Source organism: Sinocyclocheilus rhinocerous, unplaced genomic scaffold, assembly GCF_001515625.1.
Source record: "Sinocyclocheilus rhinocerous isolate Xijiao unplaced genomic scaffold, SAMN03320098_v1.1 scaffold831, whole genome shotgun sequence".
Taxonomy (NCBI): domain Eukaryota; kingdom Metazoa; phylum Chordata; class Actinopteri; order Cypriniformes; family Cyprinidae; genus Sinocyclocheilus; species Sinocyclocheilus rhinocerous.
Genome location: NW_015641020.1, coordinates 1,251,955 through 1,271,938, shown reverse-complemented (window position 1 = coordinate 1,271,938; position 19,984 = coordinate 1,251,955). Strand labels below are relative to the sequence as shown.

Here is a 19,984-nt window from a genome sequence, read left to right as displayed (position 1 = left end):
GCCTCCGCCATTTCTTCTACGGCATCAATTATCTGCGCTGTAAGCCTCTCAGATGCTGCTTCAAAGGGGAGGTATTTCAAGGTGACACCACAGCAGAGGGGGTTGGAATGGGACGGGGAGAGCTGGCGAGGGTTTTGAAAATCTTTTGATCACTTTTCACCTCCTGGAAAAAAAGTATTCGAGCCAAGGAGAGGAGGAGTTTAAAAGCTGTCAGGGGAGTATTTGACTGGAGTCCATGATGTCTGTCTTTTAAAAGCTTGTGTCCTCAAAGAGTTGCGGTTCTCAGACCTCTTCATGTTGCAGACCAGATCACCAAAACAAAAAATGCCGACCACCTAAAACTCCAAATTTGGGGAAAACATTCAGCTACCTCAAAACAATCGCATACATTTTTTAAGTGCACAAGTTATACTTAGTTTACTCATTAATCAAATAATTGCAGTTAATCTCATGTATTTATACTTGCATTGTGTTGAAAGCCTTTACCTTTTAACAGAAGTAAAAACAAATCCGCATTCAGTTTTATGAAAAATAATGTTATGAAAACGTTGTATCTTTCCAGGGAGTTTCTCCTCACGATCACCTTTCTCTTGCTCTCTGAAGATTCCAAGACTGTATTAAAGCTGCTTTTGAACAATATTTGTTATGAAAATCCCATAAAGATACAACTGTTCAATTTTTAAAAAAATGTTTTTATTTATTTTTTTAAGTCGTCTCATATTGTCGCCAAGGCTGCATTGATTAAAAATACTATTAACACTTTTTTAACAATTTAAAACAGCTGTTTTCTATCTCAATGTATTTTAAAATTTATTTATGTGATGGCAACATTGAATTTTCAGTCCTCAGTGTCACATGGTTCTTCAGAAATCATTCTAATGCTGATTCGGTGTGCAAAAACATTTTGTGTTATCAATGTTAAAAAACATTGTGCTGCTTCATTTTTGTGTAAACTGATTAATTTTGTTCTTTGATTAATAGAAAGTTCAGAAGAACAATTTATTTGAAATCTTTTGTAACAAATGTTTGTTACAAATATTAAAAAAATATATATTTGAAAAATACATTTATACCATTTTTTACATTTGTAACAAACATTTGTTGCAAAAGATTTCAAATAAATTCTGCTATATATATATATATATATATATATATAGCATATAATATGTGTGTGTATATATATATAATGTGTGTATATATAGCTGCCTTTCAGGAATGGGTGTCCACTTTTTACCAATGATCATTACTGTCCTTGTTTCAAAATTAAACTAAATTATTATAATAAAATATAGAGATATGTTTATAATAGAATAGAATAAAATAGCAGAACTTAAATATTTAACAGCGTTAAAACAACGTCGATTGTTTATTGTGAGACATAAATCAGTGCACATATAATATGTATAATTGCACCTAAAGATGATGGCCTGAATAGATTTGTGTCCCGTTAAAAGTACTACTAATCCCAGGATTCTCGGTGGAGCTCCGTGATTTCCGGGGAAAGTATTGCCAGTGGGAAGGTGCGCGCAGGGGGGACCTGTTGGAAATGACGCGAGCTGAAATCTTGTTTCAGAAAAGAAATCACAACAAACAACCCGGGGTCTAAGGCAGAGTGCGCCGAGCCAGCGGAAAACAGGGTGTGTGTCCACTATAAACAATGAATATCATCGCTGAATCTGGTGAACTTTAGCTGGTTAGCACGTTAGCTCGCGCCACACCTGCTAGTCGGCTCATTTGGGCTGCTTGATCTTCACGCATCTCATGATCGTTTGCCACATGAACATAATCTATTCCCTCTCATGTAATGCGTCATGTGGAATTCTTGTTTAGATGACATATTTCAGAGGTGTTGCTACGTTTATACTAATGACCTGTCAAGTAGTTCAGTAGTAATGTCTCGCTAGAGAGACATTAACGTTAGCTGGCTAATTAACTTAGCTGATTAATCTGCCCACTGACCTACATTCCGCTTCAGCCGCTATGAATAACTAACCTGCGTTTAACTATTTAGGTGGTATTAAAAATTAATCTGAGTTTGAGATGGGTAATTAGTGGTAAAGTTACTGAGTAAATACGGTTTTTCTGCATCAGCGGTGTGTTTATTACTTGATGGCGTGAAACGTTTAAAATTAAAGCTAAATTAAAATTCATACATTTATTGCGAGTCGTTGATACTCATATTGATACTTGTGATGATTTTGTGACAGTATTGGGAATATTGTTATGGTTTCTCTCAGGTAATGCTCAATGGAGACGCTCATGAGTGCCGTGGCCCCGCGTGCACCGGCGACGGTGAAGCGGGTGTCCGAGGTGGACTTCCGCTCGGGCACGACGCTGGAGCAGCTGTCGGCTCAGGTGCGGGAGCTCGTGCAGCTGGAACAGGAGGAGTTCGGAGACCAGACCGCGCTCGAGGTGCACACGGCCAAAGACTTCATCTTTAATATGCTGGGTGAGAATATCACAGTGTACATACATACATAAATATAATGTAGAACTTTTTTTTAAAGTCCGCATGAAATCAAAATTGACTTTATTTACTTTACTAGCGCACATTGCTAGTCTTGATGTAAACAATTAATCCGTGCAAGTTAATCCGCTGAAAAAAATTGTTTGTCTTCGTAATCTTTAATCAAAATCTGAACATTTACTTCCGCTCTGGAATGGCATTCCTTTTCTGATGACGTCAGTTTGACGGCTTGGGCAGTATATGCTTAAACACACCCCTCTAACCGTTAGATTGCTATGAGTGAGAGACCGAGAGGAGGAGCGCAAACATAAAACCATGCCCTCTATTCAATATTCCGTTTCAGATGGAAATACATCACTACACTGAAATAAAGTCGGCAGCAACTTCCGGTTCACGCAGACTTTAATGCTGTCCTCCAAACATCTTTATATTAGTGCTGTAGTTGTTTGAGTAAAGTCAGAACAATAAAATCACCTTGGTATACATTTAGGCATGGTCAACTTCATAATGAAGATGAAAGTTGGCACTGTCTTTTCAGAACAAGGGTCAAAAATTTTGAATTGGTGTTTTTTTTTCTCCCTCTCTCTCTCTCTCTCTCTCACTCACTCACATACACACGTGTGTGTGTGTCTAAGTAACGGTTTATCCATCTGTATATAATATTAATAACATTTTAAAAAGAATACTAATAATATATACAACATGCAAATATCTTCAATATTCTTATTCACATTCAGGAAAAGGATGTTAAGAATGAAGAAAACTCTTCATGGCAATTGTGAATTTTATAAAACAGATGTGAAAGATCAAATATCCCATTTCTGGCCAGAAATTTCAGTTTTTAAGGAAGATTTTTATTGTACTGATAAACTTCATTTATCCAGGCCTCTGATTCAGAGCTTGGGCCAAGTGAAGCTGTTTGTCCAGCAGATGTCTCTAGTTCCCCTTGTTTTTTTTCTCCCTCAGTACATCACACCAGATCTCCCCCAACACCCATTTCTTGCCCTCCCCTGCCACAGTGTAAACACAATAAATGTCATCCTTTTTGTATGACATAATTGAGGGAGAGACAGATTTGCAGGGTGTGTGTTCACGGTGTGTGTGTTCACTGCTGTGTGTGTGCACTTTGCAGAGCACTGATTCCGAGTATGGGTCACCATACTTGGCCACATGTCACGTCACTTTCACTTTCTTTAAAAACATCACTGAAGCTGCTTCACATAATCCTGTCAAATGCTGGATTATGTGACAGTTTCTTTTTCTCTCATTCAGTTTTTCCTCCCTCACTTGCTGTTTTTTTAGCCATAGTCTCCTCTCTTCTCCACTCTTCTGTTTTTGTTTCACATGTTGCATTGTTACCTGTGAATGATCCAGTACTTGGATTTACTTTTGGACCTTTGTTTACTGACAAGGTTGAATTATTATTTTTTCCTGACAGTGTAACTTTTGTGTTTCTTTTTGTCTGCCTCCTGTTGCTTTCATTTCCCTTTTTCTCTCGTCTTTAACCCCTTGATGTTCAGCCAAAAGCCTACTTATTATTCTTGCTTGCTGTTTCCATCTCTTGCTCACTAAAAATATGCAGACATTATCAAAGCAACATCCATCACACACCTACTGAGAGTGATGGGTAGAAAGCTTTTTATTTTTATGCTAGGTAGGGTGCTCCTTAGCATTCATTTTGAAAATTCTGCCTCGTTATGTATGAATGGAAAACTGATGATCTAGTTTTGGTGACCCTTACCTGTCCATCAGGGTTTAGATTTTAATTCACTTCAGAAGACCTGAATAGATACATGTAAAGCATGTGCCTTGATTTAAATTGGCATTGTTGTTTGCTTCCTTTAGCAATCATCATGATTTCTATTTTCACGCTTCCATGACCTGCATACATTAACATACCGTCTGCATGCCAGCCTCTAGACTCACTACAATCCTACAAACGTGTTTCTCCCAGAGGAGCTAATTAAATTGGAACAGTGTTAAAAATGTAAATGGCAAAAGAGATCATTGTTATTGTAGAAAAAAAAAAACATTCAGCTTTGTTGTCCTGGAGTGAAGGTCACAGGGTCCCCGCAACAAACACCATAAACGGTTTTTAAATTGTAAATATGTGTATTGTTCTTTTCGTGTAGTCGTGTTGGTTTTCGCTAACTTTTTTTTTTCCTTCATCAGAACAAATTAAAATGTAATAAATTTACTATTTATCAGGGAACATTTTGTTAAAGGGGTCATATGATGCTATTTTCAAAGATAATTATTTTGTGTATCGGGTGTAATAGAATATGTTAGCATGCTTTAATGTAAAAAAATCACATTTTTTCTGCTCCATCTGAAAGCATGTGATGATGATTTCCTGCTGATTACAGAACCGACTTTTTTAACCAAATGCGCATGACAATCGCATTCGATTAATCGTGCAGCCCTAAATGGGATCCAAGGTTGTTCATCCATCATACAGTATACACACATTAATGATAATGTATATGTGCTTGGACAGACAGATTACATTGCATCATTATAACTGTGCATCTTGTGTTATTTAAATCCGTAATGTTACAGTTATTTAACTTAAACATCACAAATGTCAAATGAATGAGTTCAAACTCTTAGGCCTATGTGTAACTCATGCTTTGACAGCAGTGCATAATGGGCTCTGATATGTGACTAGTACACATGTATGCTAATCAGCTTCCCTTTGGCATCTGTCATGGAGAGTGATGCTTCATATTAAAGGCATTATTTAAAAAAGAAATTTTTTTTCAAGTGGTCAATGTTGAACGTATGAGGGAGTGATGAGTGAACTGCACCTGGTGCTGTTGGCTTCTGCTTTATGGACTAATGAACGTAACAAATTCATTTGTATAAACAAACTAGTAATTAAAGTCGTTGCTGCTTGTGTTGGACAGCATGAATTTAACACCCCCAGCAAGAGGACAGTTCTTTTCCTTATTTCTCTAGTGAATGATTGTCTTCAGATTATGGGTCATTAAAGCACTATTAAGTAACACATCCATATGGCAGCAATACTTGCAGTATTCAGTAATTGTCATTCCTCTCAAAGCATTCTTTTCATTACAGTGGTTTGAAATGAAATAAAATGAGTTTGTGGTAAATAATCCTAAATAAATATGTGTAGACAAGTTTCTGCCATTCATAAAATATTAACAGGCAAGATGGTCATTTTAAAGAATTATAGAGCTGGGTTACATCTGAAAAGGAGAGCAATGGCTTGAATTGAAAAGCAGAATTGAGGGAGACTATTAATGTATTTCTACAAAAATTCTCTGTAATGTTTGTTCTACAGCCTTATATTCTTACAGATTTAAAAGTATGAAATTTATCTAAATGCCAGGAATTTTCTTTAAATTGAGTCTTGCACATAATCAGTTGTGTGCCACTGGGCTGCACATTTGAATGTTTCTGCCCTTCATTTCACCTCTGGCCATTTAGCAAGACACAAACCGGTCAGGAAGTTCGGCCAGGAGATGCTTTTCCTCATTAGTAGGGTGAAGATTATTATTAGTGCACTTTCCTTGGGAACAATAATGTAAGGAAATATTTTTTCATATATTTTGGCAGTTGGTTACAAGAAGAACTTATAAGTCGCTATAAGTCACTAACAATTTTTTTTTCAGAATTTTCCAGCAGTAAGGGATAGTTCACTCAAAAATTTAAATTGTCATCATTTACTCACTGTCAAGTTGTTCCAAACCTGTATGAGTTTCTTTCTTCTGTTAAACACAGAAGAAGATATTTTGAAGAAAGTTGGTAACCAAACAATTGTTGGTAGCCATCGACGTCCATAGTATGGGAAAAAAATGTCAATGAGTCAATGGCTACCAGTAACTGTTTGTTACCAGCATTCTTCAAAATATCTTCTTTTGTGTTCAACAGAAGAAAGAAACTCATACAGGTTTGGAACAACATGCAAACAACATAATAAATGATGAAAAAGTGTTCTTTTTTTTTTTTGCTTACTGTCCCTTTAATTTGTTTAGAAGTATGATAACATTGCCCTCTCCTCTCACTCCTTCGCATTCAATGTCTACCTACCCTTTCATTTGTCTTTTTAAAGACAGGTGATATTACCTCTTTTTGTCATGAATATTCTTCATCTTCACAGGCCTGGTGCAGAAGGTAGACAAGCGGCTGCCGGTTGCCAATGAATACCTGCTGCTATCAGGTGGGGCCAGGGAAGGTGTTCTTGACCTTAACCCAGAGGACCTAGGTGACTACGCCAAAGGTGTTGACTTTGATTTGGACTTCACTCTTCTGGTGCCTGCTCTTAAACTGCATGACCGCAATCAGCCCGTGACACTGGACATGCGGCATTCCCCACTGTGCCATTCGTGGCTGAGTCTGCGCCTCTGCGACCCTGCAATGCAGACGCGTTGGAGTATCTGCTGTCAAGACGAGGAAAATAGAGACGATAAAGATGTGGAAGATGAGGAGGAAGAAAATGATGCAGTACGAGGCTCAATCCCATCCCTGCAGCCTCCTCAATCATTAGATGGATGTTACTTCTCTCCGTTGTTGGTTACTGATTGGTTCTGGAGTGTAGTTGGAACGGCGGTGGAAGAGTTGCAGCGAAATCCTCAAAGAGGGATTCCTGTTCCTGATCGTGTGGAGCGGAATGGTCCACTAACAACGCTGATTCTCAGTGCAGGAACTAGCCGTATCCTTTACGACTTGCTTCCAGTGGTGTCATTTCGCGGCTGGCCGGCTGTCGCACAGAGCTGGCTCACGACCAACCATTTCTGGGATGGCAAAATAACTGAGGAGGAGGCCATCAGCGGGTTCTACTTGCTTCCTTGTTGTTCTCCAGCTGCCAGCCCCTCAACCAGACCTGACCGCGAATGGAGACTTGCCTTCTCCCGCAGTGAGGTTCAGCTAAAGAAATGCGTGCCCTACCCAATGGCACAAGCCTTCCAAGCAGCTAAAGCTGTGCTGTCAAGACTGTTAGCTCGCCCTCGCACTGGCCTTAGCCTCTACCACCTACGTACCTTGATGTTTTGGGCTTGTGATCGTTTGCCTACGACCTACCTTAGCTGTCCAGATCACGAGACTCCTGCACGGATGTTCCTTGGTCTACTTGATGACTTGGCTCACTGCATTCTGGGCAAAAACAGTCCTAATTACTTCCTCCCCCAGTGCAACATGCTGGAGCACCTCACGGACAGCGCTGCCCTGCTACTGGCACGAAAACTTGCACATTTACGTTCCGATCCCGCAGAGCACTTAAAAGCAGCTTTGGAGCAGGCACAACAGGCATGCCAGCTCAAACGTGAGGCCGCAGTAGCTGCGAGCAATGGCCATGGGATATCATCACCTAGCCACGGATATGGTGCAGGATCACCACAGGATGACCGGCTAGCACAGCGTCTACAACAGCTGGTGACAGAAAACCCTGGCAAGTCTATTTCAGTCTTCCTCAACCCAGATGACGTTACACGCCCGCATTTCCGCATTGACGACAAGTTCTACTAATTGGACTGAGCTGGTTTACACACTGCCCAGGGTGTAAATGACAGAAACCCTATACGACAGAACTTATAGAGGACATAGTCATGTCACTGTGCTACTGTATCACACCAAATAGTAAAATTGAGTCTCCGCAGAGGGTTTTCTTCCCTCTGTTTGGCTCAACAAGGCTGACTACAATCAAAGCACTTGCTTGACACTCCAATGAGGGATTGTATGAGTTTCACAGGTGTCACAAATGTCAGGGAGAACAAAAGTAAGCGGGCAAGGATAGATTTTAGTTATGCGACTCATATAAAATCGAAATTCAATTGCATCCCAAGGAAATCCCCATTGGCAGACTGCACATCAAGTAGACTTTATTCAATGATACTATTCTGTAGAGTTCAAAGACTTTTTTTTTTTACCTGCTACTCAATACTACTGAGAAAGGAAACTACTATTTTCTGCTGTATTCCACAATGAATCCCGAGGGCAGTAGAACTGGAAAACCAACTAGGCCAAGGTACATGATGAAATCGATGTAATTTTTTTTGTGTGTGTGTATGTGTGGAGAAGTTTGCGACTGTTGATCCCATAATCTTCTCTTTCTTTAGTCCGTCAGTTACCCTGCTTGCTCCCTTTCTCAGGTACTTTTTCTTTTTTCTTTTAACTGGTGAGTCTTGAGTTGTTCTACAGTCAAAAATAACAAAAGCAGAAAGAGAGAAAAAGGCAAGGAATAACTTGCAAATCTAGGCCTTGTCCTTTATGCATCAGAAGCTGTTGTACAGCCCACAGAAACGATGAAACCAATGCTGTTCGAAGCTATTTTTGTTGACTTTTTTTTATGTTAAGTTAAATGCAGATGGTGCTGTATCAAGTTTCAGAGACTATTTTAGATTAGTTGGATAATGATAGGTTGAACTGACGACACTGATTGATGCAGATTTAGTATCTTCTTGGTTCCTGATTGGATTCTAAGCTGCACATAAATAAGCAGTATGTGTTAGTGTTATTCTAAGGGCTTTTCTTTGTCAGTCATTGTTGCATATGTCTGGGTAAAATGGAATTATGAAAGATGCTTTGGAATGTGGGATTTTGTGGTGATAGGTTTGCCAGCACTGTTTGAACTGGAATAATAGAAAGACAGATCTAGAGTGGGCAACAGAGGTTTAGAGAAAGGATAGAAGGAACATGTAAAGATACTGAGGAATACATCTCCGTGTCTTTTGTGCTTATGAAAGGGTCCTACAGTATCTCACTCTTGCAGATTTGCATTGGTAGCTGTGGGAGGCAGAGATGGATGGAGAAAGTCAAACACGCCGTCCACTGGATAGATTAGGCCGAACCAATGGGACTCTCGGGACTGTAGACATCTGCTCTCCCTCACTCATTTTTGTTTTCTGTCTGCATCCTAAATCCTTCCCTCTTCTTTGGCCTCCATCTCTGGCTGTTCTTTATCCATCTCTACCTTTTTGACTATGCTCAAGGATTAAAGTACAATGTTACTTACATGTGTATTCAGCATAAATCGCATTAGCGCCCTGTGGGAGTTGGCAGACTATTTGTGTGTGCTGACGATATGGCCGCTGCGCATATACAGAGCAATCAGTAACAGCGTTGCCTTTGAAAGATGGTGAAAATGGTGAGGAATAGGCTTTTTCTAGTGGCTTTCTGATTCCAGTATGTGAGATGTGCTACTGAAAGGAATTTGTGTAGTGTTGCACATGGTACAGGTTGGCTATTATACATAATATCTGCTGTATGCCAAGGAAAAGACACCAAAGAGAGTTTAAATTACCGATTGCTTAGATTAAATGTCATAAAGGAAAACAGATTTATCTCTATTGTATATTGTGAGGTTTTGACACTGTATACCTTAAAAGGCCTATTTAGTGGGTTTAAAAATTGTAAAATGCTTGAATCAATATTTGTAATGCTATTTTAAATTGTTTTTTCTGCATATGTTATAAACTGTTGTTTAGCACAATGTTGGATATCAAATGAACAGTGGTACTATGCAATATTTCATAATCATCTCTATGAATGTGATATTAGGGCCTGCCATGCCTGTGATAATTACCAAGAGTGTTTTATACAATGATTTCATTGGAAAAAAATAATAATGTTCCTGCCTCAGGGCATGATGAAATGTTCTGGACACATTTCAGGTGAAATATCTGAAGGAAACCAAAGCACATTCATTTTCCTTCCCACCTTTTTAATGATGTGGTCCCAATTGTCTTTATCTGATGGCATAGTCCCTTAGGTCATGCTGTTGTGTAAAAAAAAAAAGTATATATATATATATATTTTATATATTTTTTTGCCCTCAAGCAGAAAAGAAAATATGAATGTAAGCAACATATTTTACCTCTTGAATTAATCTGGTCATCAAATCAAATTCCCTGAATGGAAATGGAACAATGCATACTGTATTTACATTGTACCAAATATTTATATATTTCATATTTCATTAATGTGCCTCAGAAGGCTTTTTTCCCTCTTATTTTCTTTTGTGTAATTATGTGTGATGATGCTGGTCATAGCATGAAATAAAACATTACATCTATGAGGATTTGTACTGTTTATACTTGACTTGGTCATCTCAAATCTCAAAGATATTATCTATTCTCTAAAGACAAGATTTCTGTCAGGTTAAATGTATTTCTCGATAGGAGCTTTTAAGTATGCCAAACTCCAGGTATCACCCCTAAAAACAAAGTGCATTTGTGCTTCATGATTTGTATTAGTGGAAGAAAACGTACAAAATAATATTTAGAATTAAAAGGCAGGATAATCCTACAAAAAGTCTCAGATTTTGTACTCTGTGCAATTCAATATTGGTCCAACAGAGGATGCCGTTTGACTACAAAGTGTTAGCTTGAACTGTAACCGTTCTTTCTGTACCCATTCTACATGTCACTGTAACTGCCATATCTCTGATCAGTCTCAAAAAACATTATTCTGTATTAGTACATAGACATATACACACTGGAGTCCAAAAAGTCCACATTGAAAAGGTTTTTTTTTTTCTTTTTTTAATTTAAGCTTGAAAATAAAATTTTAGGATTTAGAAAAAGTGAAAACCAAGATAAGCTATGATATAAAATGCAGAAGAAAAAAGATTCTGCACAAATTCTGCATCACTAATCAGAGGTAGTTTGTGGTGTTCACCATGTTAAGTCTGGGAAAAAAAAGCTGGGATAACATGGATTTTCAGGATTTACACAAACTTGTGGAGTCCATGCCAGCTTGAGTGCTGCTGTCTTTCATGCAAAAGTGAGATGTACCAAATACCAAGACATTCAAACTTTCACTCAAATTACTCCACTAATATTATAATTTGTGATTTTTGTAATATTAAATTAAAGAGGAGCAAATATGGAAGTGTGTTCACTAATGGACGTTTGGAACACACTGTTGTTCATGATATAAATTAATTGCAATAACTAGACTGGCCCTAACCATAATTATCTTGCTTTAACATTTTAAGTGAATCAAGATGTATCCCCTTTAGAAATGTGGTTTGGTCACGGTTTGCTGTCCTACTGGGTTCATTTTGACATTCCATACCCTCAAAATGTCAGAATCTCCTCACGCTTTCTCATCTCAGCTGACTCACACACTCCAGCTAACCTGTGATCACATGTCAAGATGTGCATGTTTGAGGTTGATCGTTTGTGAGATTGACTAAATGATTGTACATTCATTATATAATGACAAATTTATTTAGCGCAGATTAATTTGTCTGTTATTACATATATATGCTGTCTAGTGTTTAATAATTTAAGGCTGTGTATCTCTTAAGCACAGCAGTGGCTAAAGGGCACTTTGTTTGTGGTTGATGGATGGATGGATGAATGGATGTTTAGCCGATACTGAAGAGCTTCAGACACTTCTGAGAAAGATGAAGTTGCAGGCTCATATTTTCCCACATATTGGACACACACACATAGTCTCACTGATACCTCAGCAGTCTGTCCTGTTTCATAAAGAGGATTACACATCAGGCACGAGGGGATTTCCTGGAATGGGACACTCACATCCTGCCTGTCACCTGTCTGTCAATCATTCAGCTGTTGTCATGGTAACATTGCTCTTGCTGGACATTTCTTCACTGTAACCGCCAACTTGACTCATCCCCCTCAAGGTTGAGCAGGGGACAGATGTGAGATTTGATCCTCCAGGGTCACTGAGGGAGGGACATCTCTTATTTTTGTCATCCTGCTAGTGTAATTCATTTCAGTATTCTTGGCATGATGTTACTAGAGTGATCCTAATGGAATTAATATAAATGACAGTGATCTCTCTATCTCCTCTCCTTCCCTTGATGTAGTGGAGTCATTAAACAGAAATTGAAGGCCCGGGGGCCAAATCAGTTCTAATTTTGATGATGACAAAAAATATGATTTCTTTTTTGTTTGTTTGTTTTTTTTGCATGATGAAAACAGTGGTGATGAATGTCCTGGGGTACGTTTCCCAAAAGCATTTTGAGATTATAGAGACCATTGGTGCAGTGGTTTCTTCGATTTGCTGCTTAGGCTTACAATGCTTTTTTTTTGGTTGTTTTTATGGTTGTTTTGCACTGGTGAAACAATCTTCCAAACTCAGCCAGAACAGCTCTCAAATCCATAAAAACACAACTTTTCCTCAAGCATTCAGTTCACAGCTATTCATAGTCATTTTTGTTCTGTACTCCTTTGTGAAACTGAACCCTTTCTTAATATCTTTGTAGTTGGATCTCTGCACTAGCTTGTACCCTTCTGGCCAATTTTGTATTGCAGTACTGTTAATGTTATTATTTCCTTTTAATGAATCGTTTTTGTTGTAGTATTCCTCACTTGCAAGTCACTTTGGAGAAAAAGTGTCAGCTAAATGAATAAATGCAAACTGAAATCAGAGTATTTAAAATGCAGGTCTTTAGATTCTTCTTAGAGAGGTATTACTGTACGATGATTTGAGTAGCTTAACAAAAAGCTAAGAAACTTGAATTCACAGTATTGGTTGTATGGGCAAAATCACTTTCAGTTATTTCATTCAACATCACATGCACAGTCTTTGAAGGTCTTAATTTGTCCATGTACATTTACGTGTTTGGCAGACAATTTTATCTAAAGTGATTAACATTGCATTCAAGCTATACATTTTATCAGTTCACGCATTCCTTGGGGATCAGACCCTTGAAATTGGTGAAGGAATATCCACATTCACTGCCAATCAGGTAAACTTCTTCATTTGTTTGCAACTGCCTTAGCTGCCCTATAGGTAAAGATGTTGCAGAACCCATCCAAACAATTTCAAAACTAGTATTCAGCAGCTGGGATAAAAGTGCAGAGGTTGTGACATTATGAATATATATTTGTCTGCTTAACATTTGTGATTAGCTAAATATTGTTATGTGGGGAGCTGATGGAAATGCACCAGTTCAGCAAATTCATTATAAGAGTTGTCTCTAGCATTTAATTGACTGTTTCATATAGTGAGTAAGGTTATTTGTGAGCAACATTTGTTTGGTGTCATGCTAAACACTGCTACTCACAAGTAAAGGGCATTGCTTCTTGCAGTTAGCAAAGTTTACCTGTAACACAGTGCACAAGTTTCTTGCCAACCTCATCCTGAACAGTTTTCTTGGGACTACACACCTTGTAACTCTGCAGTGAACATCTAATCTCTTCTTGCAATACAGGTTCATCATTGTCTAGGCCTGCCTTAACTCTTTATGCTGACAACAGGCCATTAGCCCTCACTTTGTGTGTGTGTGTGTGTGTGTGTGTTTGTCTAGCTACAGAGTGCCAGCTTTGTTACCTGTTCCAGGTAAAGGGGACTGGGCCAGAACTGAGCCCTGGGCATTCTGAGTAATTAGGCCACAGTGTAACTCAGCTCATAGAAATCAAATTGCCTGGCCAGTATTATTGTAATTCATTTTCCTGTGCTCTACTCGTATTTGAATAGTTTCCCTCTACTTCTGTAACTCCAATTACTGACTCTTCAAAGATTAAGGACTTTTTAGTTCCTGTGTCCATAGACCTATTTGAATTGTTTCCAAACCCATATGGAGATTTTGGTGGAGTGAAGTGTAAAAATATTCGGTAACACTTTATTTCGATAGTCCACTTTAGACATTCTATTAACAGTAAGTAACTTTGCAACTACATGTCAACTAGCAGTTAGTAGAGTATTAGTAGACTGTCTGCTTAATATCTTCTAACAATTTATTTGTCAACTTATTCTACTAACCCTAAACCTACCCTAACAGTCTACTCTGAGAGTTAGTAGACATGTAGTTGCAAATTAATGAAAATTAGTTGACATGTAGTTGACATGTAGTTACAAAGTTACTTATAGTTAATAGAATGTCTAAAGTGGACTATCGAAATAAAGTGTAACCAAATATTCACATGGTTTATGCAGCCTGTACTGTATGTCTTTATATTGAGAGGAGGGACATTGAAAATGAAACAAATGTAATTGTGTAATTACATAATAGTTTTATGTAACTAAAATAAATGTACATTTTTTTCATATATATATATACATTTTTTGACATATATATGTAGTTTATATAATGTAAAATTACTATAATGTAATTCAAAGTCTGTAATATATTTATAGTTTATAAGTTATATAGTTTATATAAAAAAAATTGTTTTAATGTAATTTTAATAACATTGTCATTTATTATAGCTACTCTAGTCTATTAATTACCCATAAGCAATAGAGTCAAAGTGAATGGATTGTCTATACTCTTGTGCCACTTCAGCAGAGGTCAAGCGACGCACCTGATATAGAGCACATCTATTGCACATGCTGTTTTGTCATTTATCTTTCATGATGTTAGGTGGAGATACTTGTGTTTTTCCACCTCCACAGCAATGTTTCTCTCTGTCACTCCCTCAACAACTAATTCCCTCCATCCATCTTTCATCCTTCTCTATTTCCACCCAGCCCCCCTTCATACGCCTCTTTTTCCCACTGTCTCTCTCTGTTTTATCCCCCTGTTCTTTTACTGGTCTACATTTATCTCCATTAGAGATGCACATGTATTAATAGTGAGGATCCGAGGGGAAGAGAAGATCATTCATCGCTTTCTTTTACTCTCTCTGTTTACTATGAAAAAAAGACACGACCAGGTGGAGAGGCTTTCTTCCATGAGACTTGAGTTTCTGCTATAATCTTGTCTTTTTCCCCTTGTAAAATCTTATTTAGCTCTGTCTCACCTCTTAGTGGTTCTCTGCTTTAGTTTGTTATCATTATTTCACAATTGACATTAGATTTTCTGGGATAGGTGGTTCAGCCAAGTTTTCTTCCTTCCAAGGAAGGTTGTAGGTGATATTATTATTTACTGTCCTTCAGCCTCCTCTGAGGAATATTGTTCTGGTATGACTATTTATGCATGCATGTGTCTTGTTTCTAGATCTTTACATTTCTTACGGTCACACTTTTGCTCTGTTCCAACAACTAGTGAACATTTGAGCTATCATAGGCACTGTTCTAGAAAGTAGGCATCTTAATTATACTTGCCTTCTAAAACTCAGCCAAAATCTAAAGCTGTGTCACATGTATCCTTTATGGAGGACACAATCCCATAATGCATTGCGATGAGCTCAATGGGTGGAAAAAACTGGCAAAGTCAGAGAAATGTTTAAGAATTCTCATGGTTTCCAAGGCTGCATTTATTTGATCAGTACATTACTGTAATATTGTGAAATATTATTACAAAAACAACTGTTTTCTGTTTTAATATATTTTAAAATGTAAGTTATTCCTGTGATGGAAAAGTTGAAAATAAAAGCGGAATTTTTTCAACAGCTATGGATTTTTTTTAACAATATAACATTTTCAGCATCCATAGGATGTATGAATGAAAAATCTTTACTGTCACTTATGAACAATTTAATGCATCCTTCCTGAATAAAAGTCTTCATTTCTTAAAAAAAATTAAAATACTGACCACAAACTTTTAAATGGTAGTGAACACGTAAATAAAATTAATATTCTTACAACTGATTCAATAATGTTTTATTCAGTTGTTATTCAATTGTTATAGTTATAATTCAAATCAGTTAATAGTTAAAACTAGTTTTTTTTATGTCTGTTTTTACCCCAATATTAATCTGTACTATGTATAGCCTACTAATGCTTATGAGAGTGTATTTCTTGTGAGGATACGTGGAGTGGAGAGAGCCTATGTTGATTGTGTCAGATCACTCCTTTATAAAATTGTAATTTATAAAAATGTATAAAAACAGAGCCTCTTCTACGTTTGTTCATGTTTACAGTTTGAAAACACTTGCCTGTCTTGTATTATCCATTTACATTTACCCAGCTGCTGTGGGCCCTGATTGGTGATCAGGGGTCATGTGATGGAGATAAGATAAGAAAAGGATGAAAGGCATTAGTGATGAGCATAGTGACGTGGGTCATTTCTTCCACTGAATGCAATTAAAGTTTATTGATCGAGATGTTGCCCATCTCTCCCTGTCCTGGGATGTGCTGCTGTAGGTCTCTCTCTCTCTCTCTCTCTCTCTCTCTCTCACACTCACACTCACACTCACACACACACACACACTCACACACACTGTGATTGCTTGCTTTTGGCAGTCTCATATCTTCCCATTGTTTTCCTAGGGGACAAAATGGGACTTTGAATTACATTTCCTCTGTTTTTCCTCTGCCTGGCCATTTCGAGCATTATCACTGTCAGCCCATCTGTAGTTACTAAGTTAATTTACTCAGTTGCAGGATGAACTCATACCTTGTCTTATCTGTATCTCGACAGCACTGACTGATGCATCTCTCCAGCATTTCCTCCAGGATTTTCCATTATAGTCAGTTTGCGAGTCACCATTAATATAGCTTTGTCATTTAATAGTGCTTCATTTATTCAGGCTATCCATATAATAATTAAATGTGCACTCAGTCAATTTTGTTTATGTTATGTAGGCTTGGATTTACATTGCCAGTGAAGTGGTGCAGATGCAACATTGTGGAATATTAGTGCGAAACTGCGAATGGATCATTCACAATTTAGAAATGGTCTGTTCATAGTGAGCCATAAATAATTTACTGAAGGAGTTGAACTGTCAGATGATTGGGGGGTTACTAAGATAAAGTAGTCTGAGTAGTATTTGACAGGTCACATGATCTCAATTTGTTAGCCCCCATGACCTGCTCTGTGAAGTTTTTATTACTCTGATTACTGCAGTGATTCTACATGATTTAAATATATTATTTTTCTTTACTAGGCAATTACTAAAATCTATGCTACTGTACCATTCAAAATTTTCAGGTCAATACGTTTTTTTTTTTTTTTATTAAAATTAATAAATTTTTTATGTCAAGACATCAAAAGTGACAGAAAAGACTTAAATGAATAATAAATTTTTTTTTTCAAATACTGTTCATTTGAACGTTCTCTTTAATTCTGAAAAAGAAAATCTCAGTTTCCACAAAAATATTTATCAGCACAACCATTTTCAACACTTTATAATAATAAGAAATGTTTCTTAAGCATTAAATTAGCATACTATAATGATTTCTGAAGGATCATGTGACACTGAAGACTGGAGAAATGACTGCTGAAAATTCAGCTTTGCGTCACAGGAATAAATTACATTTTAAAAATATATTATAATAGATAACTTTTTTTAAAAAACGAATAATATTTCCATAATATTACGGTTTTTACTGTATTTTTGATCAAATCAAAGCATCCTTGTGAGCATAAGAGATTTTTCAAAAACATTTTTGCTGCAGACCCCAAACTTTTCAACATTAGTGTAATTTTAATAGAGTCCATCTAATATTACAAACCAGAATATCAAATTTGGGGGCCTTTTTGGCTTGAACCATTAAGCCTCCTAGGAACCATTCAAAGAACCCTAGCGTGGCCTAGCAACAACCCAGAGCACCCTAGCAACCATATAAAGCAAAGCCTGCCCTGGCAGAACACCCTATAACATAGAGTCATGGGCAAGCATCTCTAACATTTTCTTCAGAAAAAGATAGATAGATGTGATGGAAAATGTCTGATTTTATTCAACATAACACAAATTATGCTATTAAAATAATGAATTGCAAGGTTTTATTAAGATATTTGTGTGCACAAAATGAGTTTAACCAAGGCCGCTGAGCATCAGAGGATCTTCTCGTTTATTTGCAGATGTTCAGGTGAGATCTGGGTAGTGGTATGAATGTAAAGTTTGAGGCTGAGGAGGGCTGTGTGTGTGTCTGTACTGCTCATTAGTTCCTGCTTGCTTGAGTGTGAGTTTAAAACTTCATTATCCTCCCGAGGAGAGGGTGCTGAGACATGAAGCGTCAGCCTCTGCCTTCTGTTGCTCCCATCACCTGAGTCACAGCAGATGTACCGCAGAGAATACTCACGAACCATGCGCACGCACCATTTGCCTTCTGCTGTCTAGATGAAGGCAAGGGAATACTATTCTCACCCACTTTAAACACATACACACATTCACACCTTTTATTTTTTTTTAAGTTCTGAAAAACACCAGCGAATACTAGGACAGACACTTCAGTGATTACGGTCTCATCTGGTCTCTGTCTGTGTTAATTAAGTTGAAGTTTTAACTACTGATTCTGAGACTAAAAGACCTTTAATGCAAAATTGCTTGTAGCATATGAGCTCTGGACTGAGCTGCGGCACTCATGCTGGTGTCAGGTTTGACTCTGTGCTGTGTCAGCATTGATAACCTCGATAATTTCTGTTCTTCAGTGTTACTTTAATCTTTAATTTATTTTCTTTTATATTAGATCTCATTTCTTATTGTGGCTTATTTGTCCATTAACATCTAGAGCTGGGCGATATGGCCAAAAAATCATGTCCCAGTATTTTTTGGTTGAATTACGATATACGGTATATATCTTGGTATTGTCTACGTTTTTCTATTTGGATTAAATGTAGAAACATTTCTTATTATTATCAGCTTTGAAAAAAGTTGTGCTGCTTAATATTTTTGTGGAAACAGTTATGCATTTTTTTTCTGGAACTTTTAATAAATAGAAAGTTCAGAAAACAGATTTTTTTGTAATAGGTAAAAATGAATAAAAGTATTACAGTTGCTAATGCATCCCTGCTGAATAAACATATTAATTAAAAAAAAAAACATTGAATTGTAGTGTACCATTATTTTGTTATTTCATTCATACTACATTTGTGTTAATTGATACAACATGAATTTTAAAAAATGCGTACGTTGAAATGAACAGTAACCTAGATTAATAAATGCTGTAAAAATATTGGTCATTATAGTTCACGATACTAAATAAGTTTACTATGTTAACAAATTGAACTTTACTGTAAGGTGTTACCAGTATCAATCATAAGTCTTTTTCCATCACTTTTTTTTTTAGATGAATGCATGAGAAATAAACAAGCATTTGGCAGAGTAGTAAGCCCTGCCGTTTTTCCTGACCCTTACATACTTTCTGCCCCCCTTCTCCTTCCTTTCATTTTTTGTAGGGTGAGCAGATTTTCATTTCTTTCCTGTCAACTTGCTCTTCGCGTGAACTCTTGTCTGTTCAGTTTCAGAATGCACAGCAGAGCAGAGTATCAGGCTTTTTTTGTGTTTTTATTTTATTTTATTTTATTTATTTATTTGGGGAATGAATAGCCCACTTGCATTACATAAATCATGGTATGATGAATTTTGTTTTATTGTGACATAAAATGCTTACAATTAATTATACTGGATCCTGCATTAATCCTACTGAAAGAGTTGTGCATCTCCATAGAATCGTTTCTACCATGCATTTCATTAGCTATGGCCCTGTGAGCGTGTGCATGCTATATAAATGCTCATGGGCTGATGACTTTACCTCAACAGTCCAATCTTTTTGAGCACTCGTGCACACTGGTTAATGCCCTGTGAGACCAGGCAAGTCCAGCCGCGCCAGCGGTGGCTAATGGACTAAATGTGATAATGTTACAATCAATACACTTACGTTAATGCTAACCACACTAGCTCCCTACGGGCATCAAATACACTTGCTGTGTTTACAAATAAGAGCTTCATGCTGCATTAGCTGGTAAACCAC

At 37.2% G+C, this 19,984-nt stretch overlaps 1 protein-coding gene and 1 long non-coding RNA gene across 4 annotated transcripts; one reads left to right on the top strand and one right to left on the bottom strand.

Annotated features, from left to right (window-relative positions):
- Positions 1 to 1,433: 1,433 nt before the first annotated feature.
- Positions 1,434 to 8,426, top strand: LOC107753964 (protein MB21D2-like). Of its 3 annotated transcripts, none has more exons than XM_016570256.1 (3): positions 1,434 to 1,637; positions 2,238 to 2,449; positions 6,591 to 8,426. In XM_016570256.1, exons 2-3 carry the CDS (start codon positions 2,248 to 2,250, stop codon positions 7,952 to 7,954), a joined length of 1,566 nt encoding a protein of 521 aa, XP_016425742.1. In that variant the 5' UTR covers positions 1,434 to 1,637; positions 2,238 to 2,247; the 3' UTR covers positions 7,955 to 8,426. The 3 variants fall into 3 exon arrangements, with proteins under 3 accessions (XP_016425742.1, XP_016425744.1, XP_016425743.1); XM_016570258.1 differs by lacking the exon at positions 1,434 to 1,637 and adding an exon at positions 1,804 to 1,846; XM_016570257.1 differs by lacking the exon at positions 1,434 to 1,637 and adding an exon at positions 1,860 to 2,011.
- A 350-nt stretch (positions 8,427 to 8,776) lies between these two features.
- On the bottom strand, positions 8,777 to 10,228 carry LOC107753965 (uncharacterized). Its single transcript, XR_001641527.1, has 2 exons — positions 10,090 to 10,228; positions 8,777 to 10,058 (listed from the first exon to the last, which is right to left on the bottom strand). It is a non-coding gene; the product is annotated as an uncharacterized LOC107753965 (long non-coding RNA).
- Positions 10,229 to 19,984: the final 9,756 nt, after the last annotated feature.

What these genes read in the sequence shown, in the direction of transcription:
- LOC107753964 (XM_016570256.1), top strand. Translation starts at nt 2,248, where the DNA reads ATGGAGACGCTCATGAGTGCCGTGGCCCCGCGTGCACCGGCGACGGTG. An exon ending in CTTCATCTTTAATATGCTGG is followed by an intron (nt 2,450 to 6,590) that starts GTGAGAATATCA and finishes TCATCTTCACAG; the next exon opens with GCCTGGTGCAGAAGGTAGAC.